Source organism: Mauremys mutica, chromosome 3 (assembly GCF_020497125.1).
Source record: "Mauremys mutica isolate MM-2020 ecotype Southern chromosome 3, ASM2049712v1, whole genome shotgun sequence".
Lineage (NCBI taxonomy): Eukaryota > Metazoa > Chordata > Testudines > Geoemydidae > Mauremys > Mauremys mutica.
The window spans coordinates 986,544-1,001,558 of NC_059074.1; the positions used below are offsets into that span (position 1 = coordinate 986,544).

The window sequence follows — 15,015 nt, forward strand, 5'->3', positions numbered from 1 at the left end:
GCTGCCGACCCGGGGGGTGCAGGTCGTTCGAGACGACTGGGATCGCTGGGCCCAAGCTCTCCCGCTGCGCGGCACCATTATGTAGAAAGCTGTGTCTCCCCCCCCCCCCCATCCCCATGCTCCAGTTACACTGGTACAAAGTGGGGTGGGGGGACGTGCAGGCCTCAGCCTGGGGCCTGGACCAGGCACATGAGCTACTTTGGCCAGTAAGTGCGTGAGCCCCGTGACTCATGAATTCCTGGCTAAACAGCCGTCTGGCTCTCTGCGAGGTGAGGGCTCCTGGGGCTGGGGGGCACTTTGGAGTCACCCTGACGGCTGTGCTGCTTCAGTGTAGACGCTTCCTATGCTGACAGGCGGGCTCCAGTCCCCACAGGCAACCCACTGCCCTGGGGGGAAGCCTGCGTCGCTCACCCTAGGGCTGGCTCCAGGGGGGCTAGCTTGGCTGGTGTTTCCCCCACGCCCCTGAGCAATGTGGCTACAGCCTCCAGACGTGTTAGTGGCGCCCAGGCCGTGGGCTGCTGCAGCAGGCGGTGGAGACGCAGCAGCGCCCGGTGAGGAGCCAGCTCTCCGCCCCGCAGGCCAGCTGAACCAGTTCCCGTTAGCCAACAGGCCAGGGCCCGATGCCTGCTGCAGGGTCCATGGGTCAGGGCAGGGTCGGGTGCTGCTCACTGACCCCCTGCCTCCGTCATGTAAACATGGAGCTCCTGCAATGACTGCGGGGGCGTCAGTCCCATCAGCCCCATTGTGCAGGGCTCCTTCCCCGCCCCACTGCAGCAACCAATCTAGGCACAGGGAGGGAGAGTGATGTAGGCTCCAGCCTCCTGGGCCTCGCCTGACTAGGGCGTACTCCCCCCCGCCCCCGCAGGTGTGTTGCTGCTATGCAGTGAGTGGCTAAGCTACGCTCCAGAGGGCAGCCAGCACCTTCGCTCCCAGCGCCCAGCGCCACACCAGGCCCACAACTGGGGCGGTTCCATTTTCTTTCCTCTTTTTTTATTGTCAGATAAAACACAAACATCATAAAAACAAACAAAAGAGGCTCCCCACCCCCAGCCCAAGTGGCCCCTGGGCCGGTGGCTCTCGTCCCCGGCAGCGAGTGGCTCAGACCCAGGGCCAGAAATGAGTGAACACCAGACACACGCTCTCGGGCCCGGGGGCGGGGAAGGGAACGGCTGTAACACGTCAGGCCAGGCATTAGCAGGGCTTGGGGCCAGCAGGGACCCTCCCGGGCTCCCCTGCGGCAACAGGCCCCGCTGCGTTTACTGGGCATCGGGGCTAGAAAAGGGACCTGCTGGGTGGCCCTCCAGCCAGCACCGAAGGGTTCCCACGCAAGCCGTGCACCGGCTCCCATGGAGTGGCTGGGGGGGGGGGGGGGGAAAGGGGGCTGGAAAACGGGCCCAGGCTGGGTCTTGGCCCACCCCACACGATGACGGCAGGCTGCCTGGTGAGCTGCCTCCTCACAGCCTGGGCATGTTTCCCCGGCTCTGCTGCTGCTTTCTCCACCGCCTCCGGGCTGACTGTCACCCCTGCCCGGGGGCTTTGGTCATGGGCAGCCGCCCAGCCAGCATGGGATTGTGGGTTGGGGGACTCGAGCAGAGGGGGCTGCTTGTCTGGAGCGTCCCACGGTTCCTCTCCTCAGGCTCCTCTGATGTGACCTCTCAGGGTGCAACGCCCCCGTCCTCCCTGGCACCTGCTCCCCAGGGCGGCGCTGGCCGTGGTGGCAGGAGGGCATGGAACAAACCAGAGCCGCATGTCCCCCCTTGCCAGGCCAGCCGTGAGCTTGGGTGACTGGCCTCCTGGGGCTCTGGGAGCCAGAACCGGGCCCGGCTCAGAGGCTCTTGCTGTGTATTGGGGGGGGGGGGTAATCCTAGAGCCAGGTGGGCCGCCCTGTATTCGCCGCCCTGCTCAGCTGCATTCACCCAGAGAAAGCGCTGAGGGAGCCTGGCGCCCCTGGCCCAACGTCCTTCCCTCCAGCCTCAGGAGAGAAATACACCAAAGGGAGCCGCCAAGAAGGAAACGCAAACAAGGAGAAGCCGCGGGCTCTTCCCCCAAGCCCAGTCCCGGCGCCGCCCCAGCCGGGCCGCTGCGCGTGGCGAGCGGGTACGTGGCCCCGGCCCCGGGCGGCCTCACGCGCCCAGCAGCTTCTTGACCATGTAGCCGGGCATGGAGTAGAGGAAAAGTCCCACCATGATGAGGAGCAGCAGCGCCAGCACGATCTTAATGATGAGCCACTTGTAGCGGGTGCAGATGAGGTACTTGATGGACTTGAGCGGGTTGAGGAACCAGATGAAGGAGGTGTCGGGGCGACTGGCCAACGGGCAGCGGCAGCAGGAGGCGGGCGGGGGGAAGAGCCGCACGGCCGGGTTAGCAGCATTAGACACAGCCAGGCCCCCGTGTAGGGGAAGAACCTTCTCCCCACCCCACCCCACCTTCGTGCCCCCCCCCGCTGCCCCCCTGCCTTGGGCTGAGCCAGTTCCCCTCCCCCTCGGCTGTGCCCCCAATTCCCGACTGCTCCCGCCTTGCCTTAGCCCAGCTGCTCCAGCCCCGGGAGACCCAGCCGGCCTCCCGCTGGCCAGGCTCCAGTGAGTCACCCCTGGGGCTGGCCAGGGCCCCTGGCAGCCCGACTAGGCCCCACCTTAGTCCCTCCCGCGCACCCATGCTGGGGTGTCCGGGGGGGAAGTACCATGAACACAGGGTGGTGCCTCAGGCCCCCAGCAGCCTCTTGACCAGGTAGCCGGGCATGGAGTAGAGGAAGAGGCCGGCCAGGAGCAGCACAAGGAGGAGCAGGAGGAGTTTCAGGAGGAGCCAGCGGTACGTGTGCCAGATGAAGTAACGGATGGACTTCAGGGGGTTCAGGAACCAGATGAAGCTGGTGTCGGGGCGGCTGGGGGGGCGGGGGGCGGCCGGAGTGACGGGGAGGAGGTGAAGAGAGGCAGGAAAGAAAGGTTGACAGACAGACAGACAGAGACACAGAACTGGACGTGTATGGGGGGAAAACAGCCCGTATCATGGGGTGTCCCCACCAGCTGCCCAGCCCCCTCCCTGCCCTGTAGCATCAGCTCCACGCACCTAACCCCCCCTCTCTACCCAGCCTTCATCCCCACTGCCTGCCCCACATCCTCCGCCTCCCCCACGCCCAGGGCCCCGCAGGCTCCGGCTCAGGCGTGATGTTTGTGGGTCCCCTCGCCGCCCCGTCACTTACTTGGGTTTCTCCAGCGGGTCGGGCTCGTTGCGGGCCAGCCCCGCGGGGGATTTCTCCGCCTCCTCCGCGGTCAGCAGGTGCAGCTCAGCCTCCACCTTGCCCTGGGGGAGCAGAGAGAGTCGCTCTGGGGCCCGGGACGTCCATGGCTGAGGACTCCCCCGGGCCAGGGATCATCCCGCAGCCTGGGATGGCGTCCTGGGGCCTACGGCTGGAAAGGTGCCGAATCCTCCCCGCAGAGCTGCCCCCAGCACACATCACCTGAGCTGGCGGGGTGACTGGAACCCCCCCACCCTGAGAAACGGTCTCACCACTCCCAGGATCTACCAGCGCCAGAGAGCGGAGCCAGGAGCGTGCCCAGGGCCAGGCAGTGCGGGTCGGGCTCCTGCTGGCTCGCTCCGATCTCACTCAGCGCCACGGGGCTCTGCGCTTCCTGGCTACAGCTGGACCGGCTGCACCGGCCACGCGGCTGGGCAGAGCACCCAGCCCCGAGAGCCGCATGGGGCGGAGAAGGAGCCAAACTTCTCCAGCCCTGTGGAGCCCAACCTCTGAGGGGAATGAGTCACCCGGCGCTTCTGCCCGGCAGCCCCCGCCGGCCCGGTCCCGGGTCCCCCACCCCCAGCTCTGCCGGCGCCCCTCAGTCCCGACCCGTGGCCCCCGGCTGGCCCGGTCCCGGGCCCCCCACCCCCAGCTCTGCCGGCGCCCCTCAGTCCCGACCCACGGCCCCCTGCCGGCCTGGTCCCGGGCCCCCCACCCGCAGCTCCGCCGGCGCCCCTCAGTCCCGACCCGCAGCCCCCCCGCTGGCCTGGTCCTGGCCCCCCACCCGCAGCTCCGCCGGCGCCCCTCAGTCCCGACCCGCAGCCCCCCACCCCCAGCTCCGCCGGCGCCCCTCCGTCCCGACCCGCGGCCCCCCGCCGGCCTGGTCCTGACCCCCCACCCCCAGCTCCGCCGGCGCCCCTCAGTCCCGACCCGCGGCCCCCCCTGCTGGCCCGGTCCCGGGCCCCCCACGCCCAGCTCCGCCAGCGCCCCTCAGTCCCGACCCGCGGCCCCCCACCAGCCCAGTCCCAGGCCCCCCACCCCCAGCTCCGCCAGCGCCCTTCCTGGTGGTGCCTGAGGCCGGGCGCACACTGTGGTGCTGCATCGGTGCCCCACTCCCCGGCATCCTCACCGTGAGCTCCAGCTCGTCGTTCTCATTCCTGGCCACAAAGGGCCACCAGCCCTTCACCCTCTTCTGCTTGAAGATGGAGACCAGGGGCAGGTCGCCCTCGTTGGTCACCATGTCCATGCTGCACTGCTTCGCCGTCTTGGCACCGCGCGGGAAGCGGTTCAGGTCCAGCTCGATGGCCCCTACCGGGGAGAAACAACAGCAGCCGTCCCAGTGCCAGCTGGGCCCCTGGACCTCTCGTCCCCTGCTCTCCCTCTCCGCAGGGCTCCTTGGGGTCTCCCCTGCCCTGATAGATCAGCAGCTCCATTGGTGGCTTCTCCGTCCCTGACCACCAGGTTCTCGCCTGCCGTCCCCCCTTCTCTTTATCCTCTCGCCCTCTCCCGCCAGCCTCGCCTGCCCGGCCGCGGGCAGCACACAGAGCGGGTCCCCGAGGGCGGCCTGGTGCTGCACGGCTCTCCCTGCCCCACCGCAGCCACGTGCCCAGGCCTGGCAGCGCGTCACCCCCCCACCGCCCTCGTCCCCTACGCACCCAGGAAGTCGTCAGCAGAGAAGTGGTCGGCGTCCCAGACTTGCAGGGTGAGGCGCGCCGGGATCTTGTACTCGGTCTCGTCCCAGGAGAACATGGACTCCTTCTTGGAGATGACGATCTTCTCCTCCGCCATCAGGTAGTCGAAGGGGAAGACGTAGCGCCAGTTGAAGTTGCCCTCGCCCGTGAGCGAGTGGTAGTGCACGTCCGTGTCCTGCTTGTCCTCCTGCTGGCCCTTCAGCCACCTGCAGGGACCAGACAGTCGGGCAGGGGGACGGGGCTGGTCACGGGGAGCAACGGGACAGCCCCCCAGCCCCCGTGCCAAGGAGCTGCCGAGACAGCCCCTCAGCTGCAGCCTGCAGCCCAGAGACACACACAACACAGGGGAGCAACCACCGCAGCAATGGGCTGGGGGACTCGACCAACGGGGCAGATCGCGCAGAGCTCAACAGCCGACCACTAAGGGCAGGGGCCCAAGGACTCGCTGGAAGGGCCAGCAGGGGACGCGCACCCAGAGGGCTGGGAGAACCCGGGTGGCCCAAGGGGACATGACGGGGAGGAGAGGGATGGGATTGAGGAAGGGGGGTGGGTGGGTGGGTGGGTGGGTGGGTGGGTGTGTGTGTGTGTGTGTGTGTGTGTGTGTCAGAGAGAGAGAGAGAGAGAGGTCTGCTTTGTTCCTCCAGCAACGCTGCCAGCCAACAGACTCAGCAGCGAGATGGGGCCTGCACCTGCGAGGTCCTGCTAGGGACCTGCCGAGAGCCAGGCCCTGGAGGACACTGGTGCGACCATCGGCTACACTGGCCCCACACAATGTGTCTGTGCACCCCCCTGCCCCCTTGGAGAGGAGACCCCTGGGGTAGGTGGCGCTGCAGGGAATCGCTGAGGAGCTGCAGGTTCTGGTTAGCGACTCTTGCTTCGGGGGACTGCCCGTTTGGCACCGGGGGCACCAGGTGGCTGTGGGGAGGGCGGGTTTGCAGATTCATAGGGCCCAGTGTGCTCAGCTCGTCTGACCTCCTGGCTAACACACGCCAGGGCACTTCCCGGGCAGCCTGGCTGCGGCGGCTCCTTTAGAAAAACATTCAACCTTGAGTTAAAAATCACCAGTGCTGGCGACTCCACCCTGACCCTTGGGCAACTGTCCCGGGGTTAATTACCCTCATTACTCAAAAATTACGCCTTAGTTCCTGTCTGACTTTGCCCAGCTTCAGCTTCTAGCCATTGGCTCCTGTTAGCCCTTTCCCTGCTGGACTGAACAGCCCACGATTCAATCTGCTCCCCGGGTATCGGCTGGGATCAAGTCACCCCTTAATCTTCGCTTGGGAAGCTAAATCGATTGAGCTCCGTGAGTCTAGCACTGTCTAATCCCTTAATCAGTCTCGTGGCTCGTCTCTGACCCCTCTCCAATGGGTCAACATCCTTCTTGAGCGGCGAAGCCACCAGAACTGGACACCGGATTCCAGCAGTGGCTGCACCGGTGCCAAAGACAGACACAAAATAACCTCTCGGCTCCTGCTCCAGACCCCCCAGTTGTGCAGCCCAGGAGTGTGTTAGGTCTTTTGGCCTCAACATCTCAACTGATTATTCACTACGAACCCCCCAAAACTTTCTCAGCGACCCAGGCTGCCCCTTCTGCCCTGCACCCCTCAGCAGCCCTTGCAAAATCTGTACCCAACCCCCACTCCCTGCCCAATGCCACGTGTCCCCATTATCCCAGGGACCCCTCCCTGCAGAGTAATGGCATGAAAGCCCAGCCCCATGCAGAGGGCTCAGCTGGGAGGGGTCCATGCAGAGAGGTGGCCAGGCTGGGGTGGGGGTGGGGATTCCTCCTTCAGAGGTGTGAAAAGAAATCTACACACTAACTATTTGCCTAGCTTGAAGCTACAGCAGCAACCCTGCCCCCCACCCCCACCCGGGGCCTGTGTGAGTGTGATGGTGAAGTCCCTGGGAAGCTCCAGCCCAAGGCAATTCATAGTTCACACTGCCCTGATCTGGGGTGACACAGGCTGCCTGCTCATGGGGTCCCAGAGCCTGGCAGATCAGCGACACCCCAATTAAACAGCCCCAGAGCCTGAGCCCCACATGCATGACATGGGTCGGGCGTGGGGCTTTAAGTGCAGTGTAGACGTACCCGTAGTCAGGGCTTGGGACTGGAACAGCACGAACTGGGTGTCACAGCCGCAGCAGGGAGTGCCCACGGAGCGCAGGGCGTGCCCACACTGAGCGCAGGGAGTGCCCACGCTGAGCAGGGAGTGCCCACAGAGCGCAGGGAGTGCCCACGCCGAGCGCAGGGCATGACCACGGAGCACAGGGAGTGCCCACGTTGAGCGCAGGGAGTGCCCACGCTGAGCATGGGGCGTGCCCACGCTGAGCAGGGAGTGCCCACGCTGAGCACAGGGAGTGCCCACGGAGCATGGGGAGTGCCCACGCTGAGCAGGGAGTGCCCATGCCGAGCGCAGGGAGTGCCCACCGAGTGGCTGAGAGCAGCTCTCAGCAGCTGCTCACCATGTAACGGCAACTGGGCACCAGACGCGGAACTAACCGGCCACTGAACTCGTCGGGCATCGGCCCAGGAATTAACGGTGCCTCATTGGGCCCCGGAAGGGGAATGAACGTGGCGGTGCCACAAGACACTAGCCGAGTCCTGGCTCACCGCTGGCACCAAGCGGCGTTGGGAGGAGAACTAATGGGGCCCTGGAAGCCAAATTCAGCCCTGGCTGCTGGGACTGGTCATGACAAGGAACCCATCGGCGTGTGGAACTGGAGTTAACTCGCAGCTGGAGCTGAGTGGGCTTGGGAGGAGCCCGGGGCCAGACGTATCGGGCCAGGCCTGGCTGATCCCCCCAGATCCCCAAGCTCTGGCTTTGGGTGGGGCAGCGAGGAACGGCGGCGACACTCGGGACAGGCTGAGCGGGTGCGCGGGTCCCTCTGCACAGCCTGCAGGGGAGGGGGCCGGGCGGCAAGGCCTCGTCCGTTACCCCCTGACATAGATGTCAGACATCTTCTCTCCTGTCATGAAAGCATCGTCCTCCAGCTGCACCTCGTCGGTGTTCCAGATCACCACCCGCAGCTCATAGCTGGGCGGCCGGCGGGGTGGGAACACAGGGACAGCCCACACCGGGCGCGGGGCAGACACGGCAAAGGGGGGTGGGGGGAGACACACACAGAGGCAAAACAAAGAAGCAGAATGTCTGTTATTCACCCCCATGGCCCCCAGACCAAGCGCCAGCGGGATCCCGGAGCGAGGCGCCGGCGCCGCGCTGTACCTACCCCCTGACAAAAATGTCACTGGATTTCTCCCCAGTGAAGAAATCATCGTCCTCCAGGGTTACCTCATCTGTGTTCCACACTATCACTCTAAGCTCATATCTGGAAGGGAGACAAGGAGGTGAGGCGAGGCCGGCGGGGAAATGCGGGGCAGAACGGCACAGAGCCAGTGGGGCGCTGGGGTCGGCTCCCCGGGACAGGACCCCTCTCCTGAGGGGAGCCACGGTGCAGGCCCACGAGGAGGGCTCAGCTGTGAGCTTCATGGCAGCCTGGTCCTGGGCCTTGCAGATGTTTCAGACCAGAAGGAGCCATTAGGATCCGCTAGTCTGACGTCCTGCCGGACACCGGCCGGGGGACCTGGGCAGGCAGCCCCGCTCCCGGGCTTGGTCAGCTTGCTCCCAGCTCGGGGGCTGGAGCGGGGCAGCCTGTTGCTGCAGCAGCCGCTGACACCTGGGCCCACAACATACACCTCCGAGTCCCTGGGGCTGCACCGGGGGCCAATGGGAGCCGAATTTCCCCTCCCTGCTCAAACCAGCATCCCGGCAGCCCAGATGTTCCAGCAGAGCCCTGCCAGCTGGGAGGAGCCAGAGCCCATGTCCCCTAGGTCGCGCTGTGGGTTTCATACCTAGGGAGCCCCCTCTCCTGTAGGCTCATTCGGGCAGGGGCCCAGCCGAGGCCCCTAGCATGCTGCTGAGTAACAGACTCATAATGAATACAGTTTAGGGCTCCAGCAGGTATGACCTGGGGTGGCTCCTTGCAATGGTTCCCTGCCAGGGATGCTGCCCCACAGCAGCTGACGATCATACGCATCACGCCCAGGGCTGCAACGCCCCCAGGGCTGCAGCCTCGGGCTCGCGGAGCCTGGCTCTGTCTCACGCGCAGGCTGGGCACATCCACACTCACACGCGTGCACAGAGCGGGCGGGGGCTTTGCTGGGTGTTTCACATCACTCAGGTCTGGCCCTGGCCACCAGTCGCCATCGGGAACAGACGGCAGGGCCCTGGCTCAGCTGTCCCGGTGGCGGGCAGGCGGAAGGCGCTTTGGTGCTGGAAGCTGTTGAACCCGCCTCCCTGCCCCGGCCACGGTGAGAAGGGCCCAGTGCCGGTTCATGGGCTGCTGCTCAGAGCCGGTTCCTCCATCTCCCTCCCTGCCCCGACTCTCTGTCCCCATCCCGCGGCTGGATCACGCCCTGGTCCTGAGCTCTCCTGCTCCCCTGGTAGACCTGGCCCAGTGCCAGTGCAAGGAGCCTCACTGATTTCACTGGCTTCGGATCAGACCCTTCTCTCTCTGGCCACGGAAGCTCACGGCCCTGCAGGAGCTAACAGCACCTCGGTGCCTGGTTGGGGCCCCGCACACTCCCTCCCTGTGGGCAGCCGGCGGGAGCAGGAGACGGAGAACGTCACCTCCCAACTCCCAGCCACCTCCCAAATCAAGGGGCCAGGAGCATGGGCTGGAGGGATGTGGGAGGAAGGGGTGTGGGCTGACCCCAGGCGACCACTCGGTTCGTTACCTCTTCGGCTTCCTGGGAGAGATGTCGATGGCGGGGCCAGGTGCCGGCATATCCATGGGGAACATGTCCACCCACATCTCCAGCCGGCCCTGCAATGTTGGGGAGACCCAGTTAGCTTCCCCCTGCTGCCTCCTCTCCTCCCTTGCCTGGGATCCTTCCCTTCCTGCCTGGCAGCACCAGGCATGGCAGGCCGTGTGCGCAGAGATCTGTGCCAGCTTGGGGGCTCAGCTGCACCCCGCCTCCGAGTGTCGCCTGCCCGGGGAGCAGAGGAGAGGCAATAGACGGGATACTGAGGGGACATGGGGTTTGGTGGGAAGGGCGGGGAGAGGTGTGGCCATGGGACGGGGTTGCAGGGTGGAGCTGGAGGGGATACAAGCGCATGAGGGTAGAGAACAGGGTCTGGGTATGAGGAAAGCAGCCAGGGCCGTGCAGCTGTGGGCTTGGGGAGCTCAAGGGAACGGGAGCTTGGGGAGGCATGGAAAGCGGGGGGGAGCTAAGCAGACGGTGCTGGGGCCTGGGAGGCAGAGATAATGGCTATTATTGCCCCCAGGGGTGGTTTTTTGTGGGAAGGGCTCCCCCTGCAGGATTCTCCAGCTGGGGGACAGGATGGGGCCGGTCCATATGGCCTTGGATCTGCCCTGCACGTGGGAACCCATGAGGCTCAGCAGGTCTGGCGTTCCCCGAGGGCGAGACGGGGTGCTGCGTTCACCTCTCCGTCCCTCCCGGCACCGGGCCGGCGACCCCGATGCCAGGAGGGCGGGCGGTACCTGTTCGATGCCGGGCTTGTCGGGATTCAGCAGCGGCCGCGTCTCCACGTGCTCTGGGACGAGCTTGCAGCCCACCCGGGGGATCTCCTCCCAGTGGCGCAGCACCGCCAGGGCCAGGTGCTCGTCCGTCTGCTTCTTCTGACCTGCGTGTGCAGAGCGAGCGCTGAGCCGGGCCGGCCGGGCCGCGCTCCCCGCAGCCGGCCCGAGGCAGGAGAACGCAGGGGCACAGAGCACGGGCTGGGCGTGGCCCAAGCCCAGCAAAGTCAGGAGGAGTCCACTGAGTTCAGGCCCCTCCCAGCGCCCCCTGCCCGGCCCGGCTGAGCCCCACCCTCGTCTCTCCACTGCAAAGCAGGCGCTCGATGTGCTGGCACGCGCCCTGCCTGACCTGTGGGGGTGCTCAGAGCAGGGGTGGGGGTGCAGGCGTCTGCAAGGACCGGGCAGGGGGGAGCTGCGGAGAAACCCCACGGCACTGGAACAGCCGGGCTGCCCCCGATCAGACACTGCGGCTACTTTCCACATAGCCAGTTCAAGCCGGCTGACGGGCGGCAGGGGTGGGGAGAGCGATGCCGCTGTCCGACCCAGCCCTCCCACCCAGCCGGGGCAGTGCCGCGCCCTCGGCCCCATTACCGTTTTCATCCTCCATCTCCCTGGGGCCGGTGAAGACCCGGTTGGCGACTTTCACCCGCCCTCTGGGGCCGTAGTGGGGCCCGTCCACCTTGCCCTCTCTGCACAGCTTGGCGAGGATCTGCGTGGGCTTCCCGGGGTCCCGCCACGTGTTGTAGCCGTGGCTGTGAACAAAGGGCTGGGGTCAGGGGGAGCCGCTGCCAATCTCACCGCGTCCAGCTCACCCAGGGAGAAGGGGCGGCCCCGCTCCCCCGGGGCTGGAAGGAACCGGGAATCGTACGGGAAGGGACTGTGCAAATGTCCCCTGCAATCCCAGCCCTGAGCGCCCCACACGTGGATCTGCCGGTGCCTCTCAATCCCGAACCGCAGCCCTTGTGGTCCCTGCTCTGCATTCCCCACACATAGCTCTGCTGGTGCCCCTCAGTCCTGACCCGTAGCCCCTTGTGGTCCCGGCCGTGGGCTCCTCATGCACAGCTCTGCCGGTGCCCCCCAATCCCGACCCACAGCCCCCTGCTGCCCCAGTCCTGGGCTTCCCCCGCCCCCTACAGCTCTGCCGGTGCCCCCCAATCCCGACCCACAGCCCCCTGCTGCCCCAGTCCTGGGCTTCCCCCACCCCCTACAGCTCTGCCGGTGCCCCCCAATCCTGACCCACAGCCCCCTGCTGCCCCAGTCCTGGGCTTCCCCCGCCCCCTACAGCTCTGCCAATGCCCTCCAATCCTGACCCACAGCCCCCTGCTGCCCCAGTCCTGGGCTTCCCCCGCCCCCTACAGCTCTGCCGACGCCCCCCAATCCTGACCCACAGCCCCCTGCTGCCCCAGTCCCGGGCTTCCCCACCAAGCTCTGCCAGTGCCCCTCAGCAGGGCCGCCCAGAGGATTCACGGGGTCTGGGGTCTTCGGCGGTGGGTCCCAGGGTGGAAGGACCCCCCACCGCGGGTCTTCAGGGCACTTTGGTGGCGGGTCCTGGAGCAGAAGGACCCCCCGCCACCGAATTGCCGCTGAAGACCCGGAGTGGAAGAAGCTCCAGGGGCCCAGGCCCTGCGAGAGTTTTCTGGGGCCCCGGAGCGAGTGAAGGACCCTGCTCCAGGGGCCCCGAAAAACTCTTGTGGGGGCCCCTGTGGGTCCCGAGGCCTGCGGCAAATTGCCCCACTTGCCCCCCCTCTGGGCAGCCCTGCTCCTCAGTCCTGGCCTTATGTGTCCCCTCTTGGAGTGCCTATGCACCCTCTGCTGATGCCCCATAACCTGCTGTTCCACGTGGGGTGCCCCACTCAGGAGCCGACAGGCCCGGGGGTAGGTAGCACACCCTGCGTTTCCACGTGCCCTGCTGGGCTGGGGGCGGTATAGGCCCGGGGCTGGCGCTCGGCCCGGGGGCAGTTTCGTCCCCACGCTGGCAGGGCCCGAGGCGGGAGGTGTTGCCGTACGTGGAGTAGGTCTGTGAGATGCCGCAGGTGGCCCGGTGCTTGCTGTAGTATCGGTTCTCCAGGTCGATCTTGGTCTCCCCGATCAGGTCGTCAGAACCCACCAGGTCCCAGTCGTACACGGCCACCGTCAGCATGGACTCCATGGGGAAGGTGGCCTCAATGTCGAACGACCTGGGGGACGAAAGAGCATTTACCCCTGGGCCTCGGTGCAGGCCCCACCCTTGCCAATGGCCCTGGCTCACCTCGCAGCCGGCTCTGCCCCAAGGCTCTGCCCCACACTCCACCCGAGGCCCCGCCCCTGCTCCGCCCACATTCTGCCCCGAGGCCCCGCCCCCACTCTGCCTGCGCTTCACCCCGAGGCCCCGCCCCTGCTCCGCCCACATTCTGCCCCCAGGCCCCGCCCCCACTCTGCCTGCGCTTCACCCCGAGGCCCTGCCCCCACTCAGCCTCTTCCCCCAAGGCCCCGCCCACTATTTGCATGGGGACGGGACAGAGAGGAGTGAGCCGCGGGTGCGGGGGGAAGGGATGGAGAGGAGGGAGCTGGGGGCGAGGCCCGGAGGGAGCCGAGAGGAGCAATCAGTGAACAGAGAGGAGCGAGTGTGGGGGCGGGGGCTGAATGGGGGCGGGGACATAGTCTGGGCACCGGTGCCCCTTCTGAGTGTGGGCCCGGCGCTGGATGAAACGGGGACGCCAAGCCTGCCTTTGTCCCGCTGCTCTGTTCCCATCACGAGCTCCTTGGCAAAGGGACTGTCTCTCACTTTGGCTTTGGCTAGCACTGAGCACAACAGGGCCTTGATCTCCATTGGCTCCTTGCCGCACGACCGGAAATCTACCATCCCTCAGCGCCCCCCGGGCGGCTGACAGCAGCCACCCGCTCAGCGCTTCTGCGTTCCTGCTCCTCTCCTACCCTAGACTTTATACTCCAGCCTCCCTGGTTGCCAAGACCCGGTTCTCTGCCTCCCTCTGAAAGCACTGGCCAGGACTGGAGACAAGCCGGCAGGATGGGCCAGTGCCTAGAGCACCGGGCTCTCTTCCTGACCCCGCTTGCTCTCTTCAGGGCAAGGCCTGTCTCCCACTCTGCGTCCGGACCAGCCCTCGCCCAGCGAGCTCAGCTGTGGCCACCACAGTAACGCCGCGGTGCCTTACTTCCCGAAGATGGGGTTGAGCTGCTTGGAGATGTAGCTCTCCTTGTCTCTGATGTCTGTCTTGCCCAGCTTGATGGCGATGTAGGGATCAGCTTTCCCGTTGATGTCGGCTGGGTGCAGGTCGGTGGCCTGTGAGGAAGACACGAGACACACGATGTCCCCTCGGGGTTTCCCTGGGCACACGTGGCCCCCATCAGCCATGTGTTCACTTTATGTAGGGTGGCTGCAAATCTCTTGCTCTTCAAACCTCCCCTCCCTCCATTTCTTCCAAGAGAAAACTGACAAACTGCGCCCTGACTTCCCTCCGCCCGTCGGAAGAACGTAGCTGGGCCAGCCCAATGGTCCATCTAGCCCAGGATTCTCCCTCTGGCTGTGAGAGGCCAGGGACACCCAGGGACTGTCGGTTTTGACATACAGCGCCGCTCCTCCACCCCTCTTGTCCACTCGCTCCTCTCTGAAGAGTTTAAGCCCATTGATTTTAACACATCCCTGGACTGGACCCCGTAGCTCACGCTGTCCGGCAGGTTACACTCACCCTCACGATGTACACTCGGACCAGCACGTTGATGGGGTCATTGCTTGGAATGCCCTGGAACATGCCGAAGTTGGGGTCGTATCCTGCCTCCTTGGTGATGTCGTCGGGAAGCGGCACTTTGTAAACACACATGGAGCCCTGGTGCAAGGAAAAACACATCCCGAGTGGGATTCCACAGTAGGGCTCAGCCTGAGGACCAAGCACCCCTACAGACCACATCCTGATCGCCGTTAACCCGGGGTAAACCCAGAGCCACAGCGCCCGCGGCTCCAGCCGTCACACCTCTGAGTTATGCTGCGATGGGTTCAGAGACTGAATGAGAAAATAGCATCAAGGATGCAGCAACGTTTTGGTGAGTCCTGTGAAAACAGTCCGCAGTCTGACTGGCCAGGGGTGAGGGCCGCGCAGGGTGACCACATGTCCCAATTTTATAGGGACAATCCTGATTTTTGGGTCTTTTTCTTATATAGGCTCCTTTTACCCCCCACCCCCTGTCCCGATTTCTCACACTTGCTGTCTGGTCACCCTAGGGCCGTGGGGGTGGCCGATACACCGAACCACTGAAAATCCGGCCAATAGCCCGCCTCTAGCTAGGTAGCTCAGATTTTGAAGCTTCACCAAACTTGCAAGTCTCTCTGTTTTATGGACTCTGAATGAGGAAAACGAACTCCCCGTGAATGAAGTCGGCAGGATGGCTGGACTATCTAAGCCTGTCTCGTCCGCTGACCTGGCTGCGTTTATTCTGGGGGCTAGGCTGGCGCAGGTCAGGGCGTGGTTTTTTCACACCCTTGAACAAGGTAGCTATGTCAACGTGACTTTTCAGTGTAGAGCAGGGGTGGGCGAACGATGGCCTGTGGGCCACATC

General features: G+C 65.4%; 1 protein-coding gene across 1 annotated transcript in view; it reads right to left on the reverse strand.

Moving 5' to 3' along the window:
- Window positions 1–1,370: 1,370 nt before the first annotated feature.
- The window catches only part of LOC123366017 (otoferlin-like), a 177,162-nt gene continuing 163,517 nt past the window's right edge, over window positions 1,371–15,015 (reverse strand). The window contains exons 37-47 of the mRNA XM_045009095.1: window positions 14,151–14,288; window positions 13,617–13,744; window positions 12,471–12,641; window positions 11,056–11,216; window positions 10,429–10,571; window positions 9,662–9,750; window positions 8,155–8,253; window positions 4,891–5,132; window positions 4,365–4,543; window positions 3,200–3,300; window positions 1,371–2,304 (exon numbers count right to left, since the gene is read on the reverse strand). Of these exons, the coding sequence (XP_044865030.1) occupies window positions 2,124–2,304; window positions 3,200–3,300; window positions 4,365–4,543; window positions 4,891–5,132; window positions 8,155–8,253; window positions 9,662–9,750; window positions 10,429–10,571; window positions 11,056–11,216; window positions 12,471–12,641; window positions 13,617–13,744; window positions 14,151–14,288 (1,632 nt within the window). The 3' untranslated portion in view covers window positions 1,371–2,123. The remainder of the gene's footprint in view (window positions 2,305–3,199; window positions 3,301–4,364; window positions 4,544–4,890; window positions 5,133–8,154; window positions 8,254–9,661; window positions 9,751–10,428; window positions 10,572–11,055; window positions 11,217–12,470; window positions 12,642–13,616; window positions 13,745–14,150; window positions 14,289–15,015) is intronic.